The 19933-nt window shown below is 38.5% G+C and overlaps 1 protein-coding gene across 2 annotated transcripts in view; it reads left to right on the top strand.

Moving 5' to 3' along the window:
- UNC5CL (unc-5 family C-terminal like) overlaps positions 1-11595 on the top strand; it is a 33726-nt gene extending 22131 nt beyond the window's left edge. For both annotated transcript variants that reach the window (XM_074190156.1, XM_074190155.1), the window contains 6 exons: positions 3758-4020; positions 5590-5691; positions 5990-6060; positions 6986-7086; positions 7268-7381; positions 9845-11595. In XM_074190156.1, the coding sequence (XP_074046257.1) occupies positions 3758-4020; positions 5590-5691; positions 5990-6060; positions 6986-7086; positions 7268-7381; positions 9845-10082 (889 nt within the window). In that variant the 3' untranslated portion in view covers positions 10083-11595. The remainder of the gene's footprint in view (positions 1-3757; positions 4021-5589; positions 5692-5989; positions 6061-6985; positions 7087-7267; positions 7382-9844) is intronic.
- The last annotated feature ends 8338 nt before the right edge of the window (positions 11596-19933 follow it).

The following is a 19933-nucleotide window of genomic DNA, read 5'->3' as shown; positions in this document are numbered from 1 at the left end:
AATATGCACATGCTGTAGACAAAACAAAATCCATCTGAAAGAAGATGAACAGTTTTTTGTTGCAAGAGAACTCAGCAGATATCCCATCCAATTAGCATCCTGGAGTGAAACAAAGTTGATTGAAGAAGGCCAGTTGGAGCTAAATACATGTTTTTCTAGACTGGTCAGAATAATTGAGAATGTTGTGAAGTTGTTGTAGGATTTGCAATCAAAACTAATCTATTCAACTATGTTATATGCCTCCCCAAAAGACTGAATAACAGACTTACCACAATGTGATTGCCCATTGCAATGGTGCTCATGACACCATTATTATGCTCTGATCATGATGAACCCTGAGAATGTAAAAAATAATTTTTATGAAGACAAAGAGACACAGCTATGTGCCAAAAGAAGACAGGTTTATAATTCTGGGTGATTTGAATGCCAATCTGGTAGATTCAGACTATTAAGACATGGCAGGAGGTCTTGGGAAGAGTGATGTCAGAAAAAGCAACGGCAAAGGTCACTTACTACTGAAGACTTGAGCATCTCATAATATTCTTATGTTGTAAGAAGACAACATTTAACTTCATCAAACGTGAAATGCAAGAGAAGCTTAGAGAGATGCAACATTCTTGACTCAGTAAGAAGACAGATGAAATTAAATTTTATGCTGATAATAACAATCTAGAGTCCTTTATTATGCCCTGAAATGACACTAACACATCTACTCAAACACAATAAAACTTTGTGGATGTACCCTCACAGACAACATTGACATTTGTTATTGTGAGAGTGGTGAAGATGATGTGTGGTGCAGAATTCTGGACTGATCATAGACTTATCCTTTCTAAGTTAAACCTTCACATTCAATAAAGACTGCTGACCCAAGGCAAGATGACTACCAGAAGACTTAATGTCAATAGATTAGAGCCCTCCTTGAGTATGAACAGTTTGTTGCTAACTTGGAGGGAAAATTGAGACAGCACACAGTTGGACAACAGTGGAGCATAAAAAGAGTGGGTAGCTTTCAGAGATTTGCTGTACAAAACTGTATTTATTCACCTGGGCCAGAATATGTGATGAAAATGATGGGACAATTCAGAAGCCTCTAAAATGAAAAAAAAAAGAAAAAGAACTCCATAGGGTTTAATAAAATAGTTCATCCATCTCTAAGAAGGTAACATTTAACTTCATCAAAAGTGAAATGCTAAAGAAGCTTAGAGAGATGCAAAATTCTTGACTCAGTAAGAAGACAGATGAAATTAAGTTTTATGCTGATAATAACAATCTAGAGTTCTTTATTATGCCCTGAAATTTATTTATGGACCAAAGACCTATGGTGCTGATGGAGTTATATTGATTAGTGATAGCAACATGATTTGTAGAAGTAGACTGTATACTTACATAGTGTTCTCAATAGACTGTCATCAATCAATGCTGATGTCATTGACAGTATATCTCAAGTTGAAGTCAATCCTTCTAGCCAAATTTCCAATTGAAGAAGAAATTCCGAATGCCATTCAGCTGTTCTTGTATGGCAAACTGCCTGGTGCCGATTCTATTCCAGCTGAGATTTACAAGACAGGAGGTCCTCTGCTCACACAAAAAAACTGACTGAAATTTTCTGTGCTATATAGCAAGAGGAGATTATTCCCCAGGAGTTCCAAGGATGTTTCCATTGTTCCATTCTATCAAAAAAAGTGAAATAGGTTGTCCCTGTGACAATCATAGTGGGAATCTCTCTCTTAGTCATTGCTGTTAAGATTCTTGCAGAGTCTTCCTTAATAGGCTAATCCTTCACTTTGAAGATGATTTGTTGTAACTGAGAAGCAGTGTGGTTTCAGAAATGGTTCTGAAAGAAAGTATGGGAGAAGTATTAGGCTGCCTACCAAACAGAAGGTCTACAGAGCTATAGTACCTACCTTATTGTTGTATTTCCATGAAACTTGGACAGCACCTTGCCAGAAAAATGAATCATTTCCATTAGAATTGTTTTGGAAAAATTCACCTGGCAGGATATAGTACTAGACCCTAAGGTCCTTTCTCAAATTGAACTACCCTGAATTCAAACTCTAATGCAGAGAATGCAACTATGATGGGTAGACTATGCTGTTTGAATGCCAAATGTATGCCTAAAACACTATTTTATGGAGAACTTACACAAGGCAAGTACTCATGTGGAAGTCAGAAGAAGCAATATAGGACACTCTTAAGGTCTCTCTGAAGAACTTTGGAATCCATTCTGAGACATGGGAGACACTGGCATAGGACCACTCAGCATGGTTTGCCTGAATTAAAGAAAGTGTTATGCTCTATGAGCAAAGCAGAATTGCAGTAGTTCAAAAGAAACATGAGATATGCAAATTTAGAGATATCTCCATTTCAGATTTTCATTTGGATTATTTGTGACTTCGCTTATATTGACCTGGTCAGCCACAGTCAAACATGGATACCTTGACCCCAAGACAGATAATTTGATCCTCTTGGAGAATGAGTTTGTATATCTTTATAATATAGGTACATCATTTATATAATAGAGTATGTACATATGCTTGTGGTTATTATTAACAACCACAATTGGCATTTATATTGTGATCTAATGTTTTGCAAAACCATTTAAAACACCATTATCACATTGATTCTCAAATAGTCTTGTGAGGTGAATGCTATAGTATTAGCCCCATTTTATAGAAGGGTAAACTAAAACTCAGAGAGCTTGAGCAAGTTGTTTGTAGTTACAGAGTTAGGTACCAGTATTGGGATTAGAACTCAGAGTTGGAAGTGACTCCAAAATCAATGCTGCTTGCTATATCACACTAATTCTCTGGTGACTTATTTGTTGTGTTAACATAATGAACTATTGCAGTTATACAAAATAACTCATAATTCTGTGTTGACTCTTTAAAGCAATGCTGATTTTTTAGTTGACTATAATTATCAAGTAGATTAATGTATTCAGCTCTTGCCTATTTATGTTCACAATCATTCCCTGTGTGAATCCCCATCCCCCATCCCTCATGCTTATCTAACCTATTTTCTTGGAACTCTCTTTCCCCTGTATCTAATCTTTCAGTCCTTCTGACCAAAATGGTCTCCCTTCTTACCCATTTCACCTGCCTTATTCTCTCTCTGTTTCTAACTTCTCTTCCTCTTTCCTCACTTTCTAACCCAATGATCTAATGGTGTTATTCTTCACCTCACTGGAGGAACTAGCTGAGCACACATATGCTCCCAGTCCTATATGGATGAACTTATTTCTAGTTTTTTGTGAATCATTCCTTAACAACACTGCCCTTCCTGACACTCTCTCCTTCTTTGGTCTCCTCAGGGCTTCACTTCCTCCTTCCCATTCTTTCCCAACCTTCATAGCCAGGGCAGGGTAGGACTCTGTTACAAAAGCACAGAATGCTAGACCTGGAAATAACCTTACAGATCATTTAGTCTAGCCCCAGCATTTTACAGAAGGGGAAACTAAGGCTGAATTTCTTTCCAAGATCATATGTTCAATGTAGTGGCCAATGTGGGGCCTCAAACCCATGTCCTTGGACTCAAAATCCAGAAATAATTCCATCAATCTCCTTTTCTCTTTCACCAGTTGGAGATATGGAGGTCTGAGATGTGTTGTCTCTTATCTGTGATCTTTTGCCAATCTCTCTTGTCACAGATGCCCACTTCTTTATCTGTCCCTAACACTCTTCTTCATCTTCCCTCCTGTGACCACTGTATCCAAACAACAAAGATGTGCCCATCTTTTTTCCCTTACCTCTTTTAGTCTCTATACCTGTGTGCTGGAGGCACCCAATGCATGTGATGCCCGAAAATGGTTGCAGCTAGCTGTTTTCTGCTCAGCCCTGGTACCAGGACAGTCACACCTTCAGCTGCGTGTCTACTTCCTCAACAACACACCCTGTGCCCTGCAGTGGGCAATGACCAATGAGGAGCCCTATGGTGGGCGCCTCCGGGGACCCTGCCAACTTTTTGACTTCATGGGGACTCAAGGGGATCAATATCTGAAACTCAAATACATCTCTGAAGGTAAAGTATATAGAAAGAAGAGAGCAGTAATGTGAAACTAGGTTGCCAAGAGAGAAGGAACCAGTGAGAGAGGTAGCCCTGGTGTAGTCTAAAGGATCTGCAGCCAGGTGGTGTGGTAGATAGAGCACTAATCCTGGAGTCAGGAGGACCTGAGTTCAAATCAGGCTCAGATACTTACTAGCTTGTGTGACCTTGGGCAAGTCACTCAACTCTGACTGTCTCAAATCCAGGACCGTCTCCAGTCATCCTGATCCCTATCTGACCACTGGACCCAGATGACTCTGGAGGAGAAAATAGGCTAATGATAGCAAAGCAACCCCTCATTCAAATCTAATTCATGAGCTTGTCATGGCATCACCTCCCTGATGTCATGATCTTTTCTGAGAAAAAAGAACAAACATCATCATCAGTTTCAGAGTCCAGGGCCTGGGCTTCTAATGCTGACTCTGCTCTTTACTACCATTATGACCTTGGGCAAGCCAATTTACATTTCTCAGGTTCACTCTATAGAATGGACTAGATTAGATTATCACTAAGATTGTCATAGTATATTATTATAAAACCTTTAAGTTCTGTGATCCTTTGAGGGTACAGCTGATCCTAAGTGTGGAGTGGTAGAAGGACTATTGATTCATAATGAGCCCATTGGAGAGAACAGGAGAGAGATGAGCAAATGTTGCCTTCTGACTCCCCCCCACCCCATGGGTGGAATCAGGAAAAAGAGGTTTTGTATAAGGAAATTTAATCTTAGGGTGAAAATCCCTCTGATTCAAAACTCCATGTTCTTTATTTCCAGATTTTGTTTTTGACTCTTAGAGGATAGCAACTTCAAGAAGGGTCAACAAACTTTTCTTCTTATTTGCTACTGAATTTTGTCTATTTCTGTTATTGTTCCCTTCATTATATCTCCTGACTTTGGTGAAAAAGAAGTTGGAAAGGCCACCTTGAAAAGGATATGGTTAGTTAGTTCTTGTCATTTGTTATCAAAGAAGACCAAAATGACATCATTATTTGAGACAAATTACAGTGTTTCCAACTGTGGCTGATCAGATCAATACAAGCTTGGAATGCTCTACCACAGGTTGGAAACAAATAGTCCATGTGAACTCCTGGGAATTTGCTCATCTCACATTTCCTTTGAGCTGATCTATTATGTATATATATATATATATATATATATATATATATATATAATATAAATATATATATATGTCAATGCTATATGTGTTTGCATGTACCTCTCTCTCTCTCTCTCTCTGTGTGTGTGTGTGTGTGTAGGGAGAGAGAGAGAGAGAGAGAGAGAGAGAGAGAGAGAGAGAGATAGAGATAGAGACACCCCATGTTTTTCCACATCAAGGATGGGATGGTGTTAAGAACTAGGAATCACTGATTTTTTCTCTCTTCTCATAAATGAATTGAAAGAGTTATAGATAATATCTGAAGGTTGTGTGTGTGTGTGTGTGTGTGTATGTGTGTGTGTGCGCATGCATACAGGCACACATACCCTCCTTCCCATCTCAACCCTTCCCCACAGAGTGACCTGCTCTCCTCTGCATCCCCCAAACCCAGGCTGGGAAAATGTGGATGACAGCAGTTGCCAGATGGTACCCTACCTACACATTTGGCATGGAAAGTGCCCCTTCCGCTCCTTTTGCTTCAAGAAAAAAGCAGGTAACCCAAGAGCCCATCCCTTTCCCTTCTTTCCAATAGCTGTGAAAGGGTCCTGAAGCTCCTGAGCCACAATTGTACCAGCAGAGAAATACAATAGAATTTTGCAAGGTAGAAAAATAGATCCATAGATTCTCTAGCACCAGATCCTTCAGAGTTTGGGTCTTCCTGGGAGCTGGAAAACAAGGTTAGAGGAGGGTGGGGAGGATAAGGAAGGTAGTGTCTTCTACTGTCCTCATTCTCAGTCATCTACTCTGACTTCCATCCATTTCCTTACCTGTTGCTTCCTCTGTTATCTTAGGAACCAATGAAGATGAAGATAATTCAGCACTGACCAATGAGATTATTGTCACTATGCACACCTTCCAGAATGTGAGTACCAGGGAAATAGTATTATCAGGAAAAAAAGGAAATGAGAACTTTATGGGACTAAGGGATTTGGAGAAATAGCATAATGAATATGGTTTTGTTAATATAATTAAGCAAATGGATATAAAGTCCTTTAATGATTCTTGTCCATGAATCTTGAAAATCAACAAGAGATTTTATAAAACATTTAATTACCCTTACTAGGCCATAGAGTGGAATTATACTTTCTTTCCAGGTTGACTTTTTAAGTCAAAGAGAAATGATTACTCATCTATAGAATAAAGGGTATAAAGAAATTGGGGAGACATATTGGTAGTAGGCATTAAAAGATATGAGATGAGTAGAAGCAGGATCATAAGTCAAACTAAACAATCTATAGTTTAGGGTCTCACATTTTGGGGGGTCTCTAAGTCCATCAGGTAAAATTGTATAAGTCTCTACATTCTAACAACTCAGGACCTCACCCAAGAGATTAATTTGTATCTGAGTGGGAAATAGGAATAATCAGGGAAAGGGGAGCCAAGATGGTAGGGATTCTTCTAAGAGTTGAGAGAGAGAGAGAGAGAGAGAGAGAGAAATTTTAGTTCCCTTTCCTTCCCTCAGGCTGATATTCAATTGCTCCCACTCGATTTTTTTTCCTTGGCATCTTGAAGTCTATGAATCAGTCTTTGCTCCTCACCTTGACTGACAATGAACAGACTTGTCGACCTGCTGGCTCTCAGAGAACCCTCCTCTATTCCAACTATCAAATGCCCTAGGGAAGAAGAGAGAACTGGTGAAGAGGTTTTAGGTTACGTGTCTCTTTTGGCATAGGAAAGGGGAAGATTAGCATGAAAATTCTATCAGTATCTAACTTCAGGAGATTACTTGTCAGGATTTCTAAATCCAGTTCTGTTTTCCTATGTTTTCTATCCCTTTCCTGCCCCAGGGCTTGCAGACAAAGTACATGGAAATCCTAAGGTTCCAGGCATCAGAGGAGGAAAGCTGGGCAGTGCCACCTGCAATTTCTCGACCTGCCCCATGCAACAGGTGAGGCAGAAGATTGATGGGAAATATCTAGGATGCCAATTTGAAGCTCCTGTCTTAGCTCAATCCCTACAGCTACCCAGGAGTGATTGGGAAAGGTGTGATGCTAATTATGGGGGAGGAATCAATAGCATGATCTAGACCTCCGTGCCACCCCCCAACCATAGAATGTCTTTTCCTTCAGGTTGCCTCCAGAACTTTTTGAGCAGTTGCAGATGCTATTGGAACCAAACAGTATCACAGGCAATGATTGGCGCAAGTTGGCATCCCATCTAGGGCTTTGTGGCATGAAGATCAGGTATAGTAAATATAAATAGAATATATAGACCCTGTCTTCCAGGAACTTATAGTCAAATTGAGGAGATAACTGAGTTAGATGCCATGGCCTCTGAAGCATCTCTTCCAGCTCTGATATTTCATAATTCTGTAAAAAATACATAAATTTAGGAGTCAAACCACAAATGACCACTTATACTGGGAAGTCAAAGAGGAAAGAGAACATTGTAAATTTGAGTGCTTCTCATGGAGGAGGAAGGCCTTGAGCTTGAGTGAAGTCTTGAACATGGGTGATAATATTTTTATCATCCTTGTGACAATTCTTCATCAGTCTTATGTTATCTCAAGATATTCTCACAGCAATCTGTAAGGTAGGTTTATAGCTTATTTTATAGATGGAAAAACTGAGGCTTTTATAAATTAAGTGACATGTATATGGCAGTCAAGCTACTAAGTGTCTGATGTAGGAGAGACCTGACTCAAAGTTCATTGCTCCATCCACCACATCACATCAGATAACCAGTACAAACAAAAGTATTGAATAGTAATGAGCCTAGGAAGAACATGTTCATTCTTGAGGAGTTCAAGACAAGGAAAAAAATAATGTTACAATTAGGGATCATAGAAGGTATTGAACTCCAGACAAAAGATTTGATTTCATAGTCAAATAGGGAGCCATTGAAAACTGTTAAGCAGAAGAGTGACATAATGAAAGTATTTTTTTAAGGAAATAGTCTTCATAAAAAATGACTTTTTGTAGTCTATCTCAAGATTTTTAGAGGAATTGAGGTAGAGAAAACTTCAAAGCATGGAAACCATTGTAATAGTCCAGATAATATTTTTGCAACCTTGGGAAAGTCATTTCCCCCTTTTGGACCCCCTCCCTCAGTTTCTTCATCTATAAAATGAGGGAACTGGTTCAGATGTATTTTTAGAATCACTTTCAATTCTAATCCTATGACCATCTGAGGTGATAAGGATTTGGACCAGTGTTGTGGCACTGGGATGGAAAAGGGGTAGATACAAGAAGCTGATAGGTGGTCAGTGGATAGATAATGCTTTACTAGGTTTAGATTCAGGAAATCTGAATTCAACTCTAGCCTCAGACACTAGACACTAGCTGCTTGATTCAAGTCATGTAAACTTGCTGTGCCTCTGTTTCCTCATCTATAAAATGGATATCAGTTTGTTATGAGGAGCAGATAGATAATATTTATAAAATGTTAGCTATTATTATTTTTTTAAATAATCACATAATTTTATAAGTAGGGGAAGATTTAAAAGTAGTCTAGATAATAGTTTTCATTTTACAGATGAGGAAACTGAGGGACATAAAGACAAGAGAAGTAATGTCACTTGTCCAAAGTCACCCAACTATTTGGTGGCAGACACTGGTTTATGTACCAGTTCTTCTGAATGCCAGTCCAGAATTCCTTCCATTTTATGACACCAGTTCAAAGGATGCAATGGCAGGATCATGGGCTTATGGGATAGACAATGACCTGTAATGATGAATCAAAGTTCTTTGAAGTCAGAGACTATTTTACACACACACCACACACACACACACACACACACACACACACACACACACACACACACACCCTACCTTTGTATTACATATATATAAATGTATCAATATCCATCCATCTACATCTCTCTGTCCACATACATTTGAATACTCAAACTTAACATACACACATACGCACACACATTTACACACACAGAAATGATGATGACCTGTAATTCTGAATCTAAGTTCCTTGAAGTCAGGGACTTCAGGATCTATCTATCTATCTATCTATCTATCTATCTATCATCTATCTATCTATCTCTATATATACATTCACATCTCTCTCTATATATATGTATACATTCATATCTATATATCTATCTATGTATCTATTTATACACATTCACATATAATTCTTGAATATTCATAACTAGCACAGAATATGACAGTCAGGTGCTTAATTAATGCTTATTGAATGAGATGACAATAATAAAAAATGACTCATAGGCATACGTCCCTTTTCATTTTAAAAAGCACTTTACATGCATTAACTCATTTGAACCTCTGAACAATCCTGTGAGATATTATTATTTACTTGAAAAGGAAATCCACAGCAAAAATATCTCAGGGTCACTAGGACAACTAGTAAGAGTCAAAGGTTTGACTCAAAACCAGTTCTTCTGGATTCCAAATCCAGCATTTGGCATTAGCTTGTTATTTGAGAGCTATAAAAAACTTCAGAGGTCCTCTAGTACCAACACCTCATTTTTAGAAGAGGAAACTGAGGCCTTAAGAGGTAAAATGACTTGCCCAGGGTCACACAGGTAGGGTGAGAGATAGGATTCTATTATAACATGAACATAGAGTTATAGCTGAGAAATAGTCACTTTTCTGAGAGTATGGAAGAACAAGAGATGGGGATTAAGACTTGACACCTCTCTCAGTATCCTCTGACTCCTTCCCTCTGAGCAGGTTCCTGTCCTGCCAACGAAGTCCAGCAGCTGCTGTCCTAGAGCTGTTTGAGGAGCAGAATGGGAGCCTCCTGGAGCTTCACTACCTCATGACGTCCATGGAGAGACTGGACTGTGCATCGGCCATCCAAGTCTACCTTTATGGCAAACAGGGTCAATCTATAACACCATCAAGTACTCCATTGATAGCCCACAAAACTGAGTTTAGTGAAGACCTGGAGCTAGATGCGAAACTTTGAGCCAAGGCAAGAGCCATACCACCTTCCCTAAGCTGGCAGAACTGGGCGAGGCTTGGGAAGGGACTCTGCTTTCAGAATCCCCTTATCCAGGGGCTTTATGATAGAGCCCTGGGCAGTTTTTCCCTTGGGCATCATGGAGTAAGATATTTACAACCAACAGGTTGGTCCTCGGGCTAGCATCAATGTACCCTTGGCAGGAGTTACCAACCCTTTCACTCACTAACTGCCCACTGAACTCAGCAGGGGACTACAAAGTGGGGCCAGGGAAAACTGTCCTTCCTCTGCCCCACACCTCACCTTATGTTTACACTTTCTGTGAATGAATAACCACCAACATCAGGGAAGAATTAGAGGAAGGCAACAATTTGTGCATGAAGATCTTTCTGGTTTGACCAAATTCTTCTCTACAGACCTTGTCTCCTTATCAACAGCAGGGTACAGATAACAGAAACTTGGTGGGAATTCTTAAGCCTCATCAGCCCCTGGACTGTTAGGGGTGAATGGAACCTTAGAAATCACCTTACCCTATTCCCTCATTTTATATATGAGGAAACTGAGATCTGGAAGTTTTATGGAACTGTTCAAGAGAACTGAAATCAATAGCATTTTTTCAGTATTTGCTATCTAACACTGTGGCAGGCACTATGGAGGAACATGATAAAAATAGAAAATTTGAGTCTCTGTATTTCAGAAGCTCATGATTCTAGTTGAGGTGGTGAGGTCAATAGGATTGAAACCAGAACAAACACCACAGGTGCAGACAATTAACACTTTGCGTTCAGAGAACTTAGTTGGTATGGGATGAGGTCTTCACTTGGAGTAGGAATTTGAGCCAGGCCTTGAAAAGAGGTGGGGTAGGATTAGAACACTGGGAGAAAAGAGCAGAGAGAATTCTAGGCAGGACAGAAGAACATGATCAAAGGAATGGGGGGCAGGATTGAGTTTGTATTTTGGTCAGTGTGGGAGGACCAGTTTGAGACTGAAGATATTGGAAGGGGAGATAGGAGATTCAGAGCCCAGCCTTCATCTGTCTACACAGTTATTTCTATTTTATCTTCCCATAGTTTTCATTTTCTTCATCAGAATATTAGAAATGGGAGGAAACTTTAAGGTCATAGTATCTAATTCTGTTATCACTGCATTATAGATTTAATGCTGTTTCTGCCCATGTTTCTCCTTCCTTATCTGCGCCTAACTCTGTCTCAATTTTTCTGTTCCTTTGAAATTCCCAGCAGACAGTGTAGTGTTTGTGTGTCAAGGTTCCCCACAGGCTTTTTTTAAAAGAAAAAATGAAGAATGGGTAGGGTATTTTAATCACAACTCTAAGCTGACTTAGAAGGAGTTAAAAATAAAGGTCAGGATAAGAAGATGTCACTGAATATGGAATGAGTCCAATCTAGTACCGGTAATTCTTATGGCCTATTGGGTGCTGAGTTGGCCAAGGACAGGAAAAGCATCTGTTTAGCAATAAATAGTTTGATTTTTCCTTTGTACTTGAACAAAATAAAACCATGTTTCCTTGCAAAAATTTGTATTTTCATAACAAATGTGGGATTGTGTAAAATAGGATTGAGCAGCCCTTGTGTAATATGAATATATAGATTGAAGTGCAGTGCCCTTCCTTCAAGCCTGGGGGGAGATTAGAATTTCATGATTGTGAGGAGTTTAGCTATGTTTAGAAATCATATCTAGCCACTACCTGTTTGATTTTTTAAATCTAGGGCAAGTTCCTTTTTTTTTTTTTTGATGGGGTGAGGGAGGATCAGAATAAAAAATATTTTCTCATTTGATCTAGGCGGGAAGTAGTTCCACCCAGACCTGGAGGATAACAGGGTAATTTCAGTGGGCTTAACTTCCCCTCCCCACCTAACTTTTATCCACAAAAATTAATCACAAATATGGAGTAAACATATTTATCAAAGCAAACAGTAAACATAAGGGCAAACTATATAGATAAATTTAGATAACAGAACATATATAGGGACTCAAGAGTAAGAAGAAATCTCAGCTCATCTGAACAGAAGATACTCTGGGAATTTATAAACTGGAATCAAGGGATGTTTTGGGATGCAGGCTCTTCCCACAGGGTTATTTGTATCTCTGAGTTTCCCTTAGTCATCATTCAAAGACTGCCCTTTTTCTCCTTCCCCTTTCTCTTCTCTCTTAGAAGTCTCAGCCAATCAAAAGTCATGTCACTGGACTGTCCTACAGGTGTTCCCACTGCATTTTGTTTGATAGATCATTTTGGGGATAGGTATTTTTACTTTAGATATAATAGCAAAATTGTAAGTATAAGAATTCCTTGCAATTCTGTTGATGTCCCCCAAGAAAAATCAATATCTCTTTCTTTCCTTTCTATCTATATAGAGAAGTCACTGAGAAGCAGCTTCTTTGCCTCTCCCAGAGTCTGTTTGGGCCATTGCTGAGTTCCAGAGATTTATAAACCTTATTAGCTTCTCTCCTTTCTATCCTTTTCTTTGCCATCTACCAGAAGCAGGTATTACTCAGTGTTTGTTCCTACACCCTCTCAATGAATGATTATTGTCATAGATTATGGCTGATTAAATCTCCGGAGAGGAAGGCAGAGAAGAGGAGGTAGTGACTGAAAAAATACATCACAAACCACCTTCAGGGAAGAAGCTAGGCAAGATGCCCAAGGAAGGCTATGACTCCAACCCTCTCCTCCAGTTATCCATCTTCAATTTCCCAAGATAGTCCAAGCATTTCCGTCAGTGTTTTCCCAATTTTCTGAATCAAATTCTCCATGATCTTGCTGAGGTTACTGAGTGAATCCTCTAGGAATGTTTGAGAGAGGATTGAGATCCCCCTGAGCTCATCCTGAAGCCCCAAGGCTGGTTTCCTAGTATCCAGGAAGAGAGGCATGGGAGTCTGAGGAGTCACTGTATGATAAGCAAGACTGTGGAGCCTAGTCCTAGATAATTCATACTTGGACACTTAGATGATGGGGAAGAGAAAAGGAAGAGGTGGAGTCAGAAAGACTGATTTCATATCCTGCCTCTAACACTAACAAGCAGGTAAGAGACCTTGGGCAGGACGCTTAATCTCTTAGTTTCCTCATCTGCAAATGGGGATAATAGTACTTAATTCATAGAGTTTTTATGAGGATTAAATTAGAAAATATATGTAGAATGCTTTGCAGATTTTAAAAGTATTCTATAAATACTATTATTTATCCTCATTTCAAAAACAAAAATACCAGATCTATGATTCCATTCTTGCATTTTTCAGTAACTGTAATTTAGTAATTTAGTAAATTAGTAACTGTGGCCAAAAGAGTTAAAAGGACTTGCCTGTCATTCTAATTATCTATATGACTTTGAGCAAGTCACATTTTTTCTCTGGTCCTAGATTTCTTTCAGTTTTTCAATCTGAAAAAGGAATCAATGATGTAGTATTTATTAGGCTCATATTTTATACCAAATCCAAGGATCTGCTTTCAAGGACCTTAAATTTTATTGGAATTAGAACTGTAGTCAATGCTCTTGAATTGAAGATAATACACATGAGGGTTAATAAAAAGTACTTTGGTCTGGAAAATTATAGAGATTGTGAGTGTGACATAGGGGAATAGATTGACATACCCCATACAAGAATAAATGGTAGTTAATTTGATTGTGTTTCATGGTACAGACTTTGGGGTAGAAGGAGTTGAGGAAATGTGAGGAAAAACATACAGTAGTAGTAGTAGTAATAGTAGTAGTAGTAGTAGTAGTAGTAGTAGTAGTAGTAGTAGTAGTAGTAGTAGTAGTAGTAGTAGCAGTCTGGTAGAGGAAATCATTGATTAAGATTTTAGGACCCCAATGTAGAAATTACCACAAAGGAAAACTATGGCCTTCCAGGGTGTGGTCTTTGGTATGGGCAACAAGATAGTGGACAGAAGGATGTGCAGAATGTGAAATATCTCTTATAACAGCTCCACAGTTCATTAGCTGTCATAGCCAAAAGAAAATTGCCAATCTACTTATCTGAGTAGGACCTTGGGGCAGCTAGGTGGATAGACTCATCTTCCTGAGTTCAAATTTGGCCTCAAACTACTTTGTGAGACTAAGTCACATAACCCTTTTTGCCTCAGTTTCTTCATCTGGAAAATGAACTGGAGAAGGAAATGGTAACCCATTCCAGTATCTTTGCCAAGAAATCCCCAAAGGGATCCATGAAACAATTAAACACCACCAAAAATAGGGCCTTGGATAGAAGACATTATAACCCTTTCTGGTCTGTACACAGAAGCTTTGACTTGCTGGGACCTTCAAGAGCTGGTGCTTTGCCACCATATCTTTCAACAGCAGAGGGTCCTTTTATCTCATGAACATGTATCAGGGTAGGAATTAGTGGAGTGAGTATTCCTTATCAAATACAGTGTTTAAAAAACCAATAGCAATTATTTATCAACACAGCTATTGGAAGGAAGGGCAACAAGGTGTGCTGTAATAAATATAACTTGTCAGATATTTGAGAAGTATGATGGAATGGAAAGAGAACAAGTTTCAGAGTCAGAGACCTGAGTTCAAATCCCACATCTGATAGATACTGTGTGATCCTGGGCAAGTCACCTCATTTGTTGGGACTCTGGATAATTCTCTAAAACTTTAGGTTGTAGAGAAGCTGACAATTTGCAAGAGTAGGTGGAGATTTTTTTATCTCCATTTCCCTATACCAAAGAAATCCTGAATCTAGTCTGCATTCTAATAGATATTGTTAGAGTGCTTCAACATTTTCCATAGTTTATCCCATAATTGTAGTGGATAGGGCTCTGAACTGAGAGTCATGAGTCAGAAAGTTCTAATTCAGATTCTCTCATTATTTAGCCATGTGGTCTTGGTCAAATTGTTTCTCTTCCTTGGGCTTCAGTTGCCTCAGTTGCTTCATCTGAGATATGACAGGATTGCAATAGTTCACCTCTATGGTCCCTACTGGTCTTAACATTACAACGTTTACTGAGACCCTTGTACAAAGAGCAGCTAGGTGACACAGTGAATAGAGCTCTGAGGCTGGAGTCAGGAAGACATGAGTTCAGATCCAGTCTCAGATACATGCCAACCATGTGAACCTGGACAATTTTTCTCAGTTGTCATAATAGCACCTATCTCAAAGTTATGAGAATAAAAGAAGACAATAGTTTTAAAATGGCTAATATTCCCTTCTTCTTTTCCTTATTAAAACTGGACCCTGGAATACAAACATCATATATACTCAGCCTTCTCTATCTGACTGGTTTGAGGCAGTCAGCCTATGTGAATAGGACAAGGACTAAGGGATTTTAGAACAAAGAAATAACATAGTTTTTGTATTTTCCAACTTTCTCCCTCCCCCTCCAGTTATCTGACATTTGCAGCATTCCAGAAACTTAACCAACTAGACAAAGTCTATAACATCAGAACCAGGCAAGAGGAGGAGTCTGAGCAGCTTGTCCCTCCTGAGGTCCCTATCGATTTGCTGAGACTGTGAATTTAGAATTGTCTTTTCCTAATCTAGGCTTTCCATGGAAAGTTACAGTATAAGATGCTCCCTTCTAATATAAGTAACCTTTATGAATACCTATGATCTCTTTACTCACCTATGCTGTCTTTTTCAACTAAATGACATCCATAGACTTTCCCCTCAGCATGGTTGCCAAAAGCTTTTTAAATTTTTTCTTGAATCTTCTGTTTATTTTTCCATTCAGCTTCATTCATCATCTCCACTATTTTATTCAGGTATTCTCATTTAATCAACAGATGTTGAAAAAGCACTTATTATGTGCATTTGTTTATTCATCCAAAAGTCATTTTTCCAGGATATTATTGACTGGCATATTGTTCTCTTAAAATTTCTGATTCTTGCAATTTTTTCTTCCCATTTTTCTTTACTCTCTCAATTTCTTTTTTTCCCTGTTACAATTGTAGTGCTTTGTTTTCAAAAAGAGGTTAATATCAACATTAGCTGGAGAGTCTGGGTTCTGCTGAATAGGCTAATTTGCCGAGCTAATCAGGAAATCTAAACTGGATTCATACATCAAGTGGGTGTTTCAGGGCTATTAGCCTATGGTGAATATTTCATTTTAGCCACATTGGTTAATGCTGAACATTAGCAAACATCGGCTCTTAATTCATTCAAATCTACTATTGATTTTGCCACTCCCAAAACAATTATCAGGACATGTTTTTTGATCTTGTCAACTTCTATCCCTATTCTTCATACCATTTAAGTATCATTACATAGACTTTCCATCTAAAACTTTCCCTGTGACTTTCTCTATCTCGGAATCCACATTTGATGATACTTTTCTATGTTCCCTTATCTCACACTTAATTGATAATTGATATTTATGAAGCATCTACTATATATAAAGCAATTTGTGAGATCTATATAGTTTGTCTTCTCAAGGAGACTATAACCTGGTCAAGTAGACAAGACACAAAGAGCAGAAAACAATTAACATATAAATGTTTGTCCTTCATAGTGAAGTCAGAAGAAAAAGCAAGTTTAGAGGAAAAGATAATGAAGAATTTGAGGAGGTGGCATTCAGGGGGAGCTATCCTATAATCAGTTGAAGATGCTGGTCTGGAGATCAGAAGAGAGGGAGAAGGTCATATAGTAATGTTTGAGGCTGGATTTGAGCTTAGGTCTTGGTGATTTCTCCCCACAGCTGCTTCTAGTTAGGGTTAGAGATACTAGATTTGTAAATCATCAGCATGGAAAAAGTAGTTGAAATTATGATAGTGAATGAAAATGCAAAAGGAGAGAGCATATTAAGAAAAAATCAGGTCCAAATTTCGAGTGAATTTGGGATTTCCCAAATTAAGGTAAAGTAGAGAAAGAAACTGACAAAAAAGAAATGGAAGAGCAGAAGGAGAACCAGGACAATTAGATAGAAGGATCTCTTGTGAGGAAGATTGATCAACAGGGTCAAAAGTTGCAGAAATTGAGAACAGTGAGACTTGTTATAAACAAATCTTGGTAATTTTGGAATGACTTTAGATCTATGAATTTCAATAAGTTGTAGTGTCCTTGCTAAATTCCCTAATCCAACTCTCAAAACACTGATGGTTCAATATGTCTCCCCCAGAAAGTAACTTTGAAGGGCTGGAAGTAGTTTTCTAGTACTATCACTCACAAGCCTCCAGCAATGTGCTTCACAATAAATCAATTACCATATCTCCAGTACTGATCAACTAGTTTTTTTAAAAGGAATATTTACTGAAAAGTTATTCAGAAACCAAAGTAACAACACCATTTCCACAAACTGGGAATCCAGGAGAAAGTGGACTTAAGCTTAGTGAGCAAATGATTCAAATGGGCAAATGGTAATTCATTTCTCTTTCTGGAGTCCTCATAACATATTCTTCTTGTGTGTGTAATTTCTTGCTGGGACCTTGGAGAACCTTAAAGATGCATTTTTAAAATTTAGTTTCTAGTCTGTCCTCTCTCATTTCCTGACTGTGGAAGCATTGTTTGTTATTGGTCCAGTCTCTCCAAAGATATACTCAAAGAGTATAAGGTGAGGGGAGGCTCTGGGCTTGTTTCCTTTTCTCCTCTGTTGTCCTCTAGTAGAGCCTCAAGGAAGTTAACCTTCTTTTGAAAATTTTTTTTTGGTTTATTTATTCTATATTATTACAATAATCTTGTTATAAGACTAAATACACCCCCCCAAATAAGATGAGAAACCTTAAGAATAGTGAGAGAGAAAAAAATGTACTTCTATCTCTGGGGTGAGTTGCCTTCTTCATCATATGTCCACCAGAGAAGTTGCTTCAATATTTTTCCCACAGTTGCCATTACTAGCTGTATTTCCCTCTACTCTATTCCTTCCCACTCTCATTTATTCTATTCTCTCTCTCCTTTAATCCTGGCCCTGTCCAAAAGGGTGTTGTATCTGAGTACCCTCTCCCACAATCTTCCCTCTCTTCTATCACCTATTCCCCCTTCTCTCCAATCCCTTTCTTATCATTTTTTTTTCTCTAGGGTTAGACAGATTTCTATACCCTATTAAGTGTGCATGTTATTTCCTCTGAGCCATTTATGATGAGAATGAAGGCTCACTCATTCCCCACCCCCACCTTCCCCCATTCCATTCCATTGAAAAAGCTTTTTTTGACTCTTATGTGGAATATTTTAGCCCCTTCTTCCTCTTCTTTGTCTTCCTCCCAGTACTTTCCTTTATCATACATTGACTCCATCTTTGTACTATATTATATCATATTACATTCAGCTCCTTCCTGTGCCTTGTCTATATATGCTCCTTCTAACTGCTCTTATAAATGAGAAAGTTCATATAAGTTATCAATATCTTCTTCCCATGCAGGAATACAAACAGGTCGACATCATTAAGTTCCTCATAGTTAGTCCTTCTCATCCATCCCCTCTATAGTTCACCAGAACTTGAAAATCAAACTTCTTCCCAGCTCTGGTTGTTTCAAAAGGAAAGTTTGAGGGGGCTGACTAGGTGGCGCAGTGGATAAAGCACTGGCCCTGGAGTCAGGAGTACTTGGGTTCAAATCCGGTCTCAGACACTTAATAATTACATAGCTGTGTGGCCTTGAGCAAGCTACTTAACCCCATTTGCCTTACAAAAACCTAAAAAAAAATAAAAAAAGGAAAGTTTGAAAGTCCCCTGTTTTGTTGAAAGTCCTTCTTTTCCCCTGAAAGGTGATGTTCAGTTTTGCTGGGTAGTTGATTCTCAGTTGTAAACCAAGATCTTTTGCCTTCCAGAATGTCATATTCCAAACCCTAGGAGCCCTTAATGTAGATGTTGCCAGATCCTGTGTAATCCTGACTATAAAGCCACAGTAGTTGAATTGTTTGTTTCTGGCAGCAGTATTTTCTCTTTGACTTGGGAGTTTTGGAATTTAGTTATAATATTCCTGCAAGTTTTTCCTTTAGGATCTCTTTCAGAAAGTGAGTGATAGATTCAATTTCTATTTTACTCTCTGCTTCTAGAATCTCAGGGAAATTTTACTGTATTATTTCTTGAAAAATGAAGCCTAGGCTCTTTAACTGGTCATGACTTTCAGTTAGCCCAATAATTTTAAAACTATTTCTCCTGGATCTCTTTTTGAGGTTGGTTGTTTTCCAATGAGATATTTCACATTTTCTTCTAATTTTTGGCTTTTTTGGGGAAGAATTTTATTCCTTATTTCTCATTTTTTCTTTTTTTAAATATTTATTTATTCTCATTTTGTACAAATTTTTTTATACATTAATAAAATATTCTTCTTTAAGAGTAAACAAAATACCCCCAAAAATACCCCCAAAAATATAGACTCACTTGAGCGATAAAGTAAAGGGGAGAGAAAAAAATAAAAATAAAAATAAAAAATAATAGTAATAATTGTAGGTATGGTCAGGTGGCGCAGTGGACAGAGCACCAGCCCTGGAGTCATGAGCACCTAAGCCCACATCAGGCCCCGTACACTCAACAATCACCCAGCCATGTGACATGCAAGCCACCTGAACCCCACTGCCCTGCAAAACCCCCCCAAAAGAAAAAAGAAACCCAAAATAAAATAAAATAGTAATAATAGTAGGGGTGACTAGGTGGTGCACAGAGCATTGGCCCTTGAGCCAGGAGCACCTGGGTCCAAATCTGGCCTCAAACACCCAAAGATCACCCTGCTATGCAGCCCCAGGTGGGCTACCCAGCCCCATTTGCCCTGCACCCCCCAAAAAATAATAATAATAAAAAATGCATTTGAGTCTTTGTTCCAACACCAACAACTCTGTTGCGAGTGAGTCACATGCTTTATGATAAGTCCATGGCAAAAGTTACTTCCATATTATTCCACTGTTGCCATTGCTGATCGCAACTCCCTCCTTTCTTATTTCTCTACTACCATGTACTATATTTTTCT

This window comes from Macrotis lagotis, chromosome 5 (assembly GCF_037893015.1).
Source record: "Macrotis lagotis isolate mMagLag1 chromosome 5, bilby.v1.9.chrom.fasta, whole genome shotgun sequence".
Taxonomy (NCBI): domain Eukaryota; kingdom Metazoa; phylum Chordata; class Mammalia; order Peramelemorphia; family Peramelidae; genus Macrotis; species Macrotis lagotis.
The sequence above is the reverse complement of the archived record's forward strand: the minus strand, read 5'-3'. Positions and strand labels throughout refer to the sequence as shown.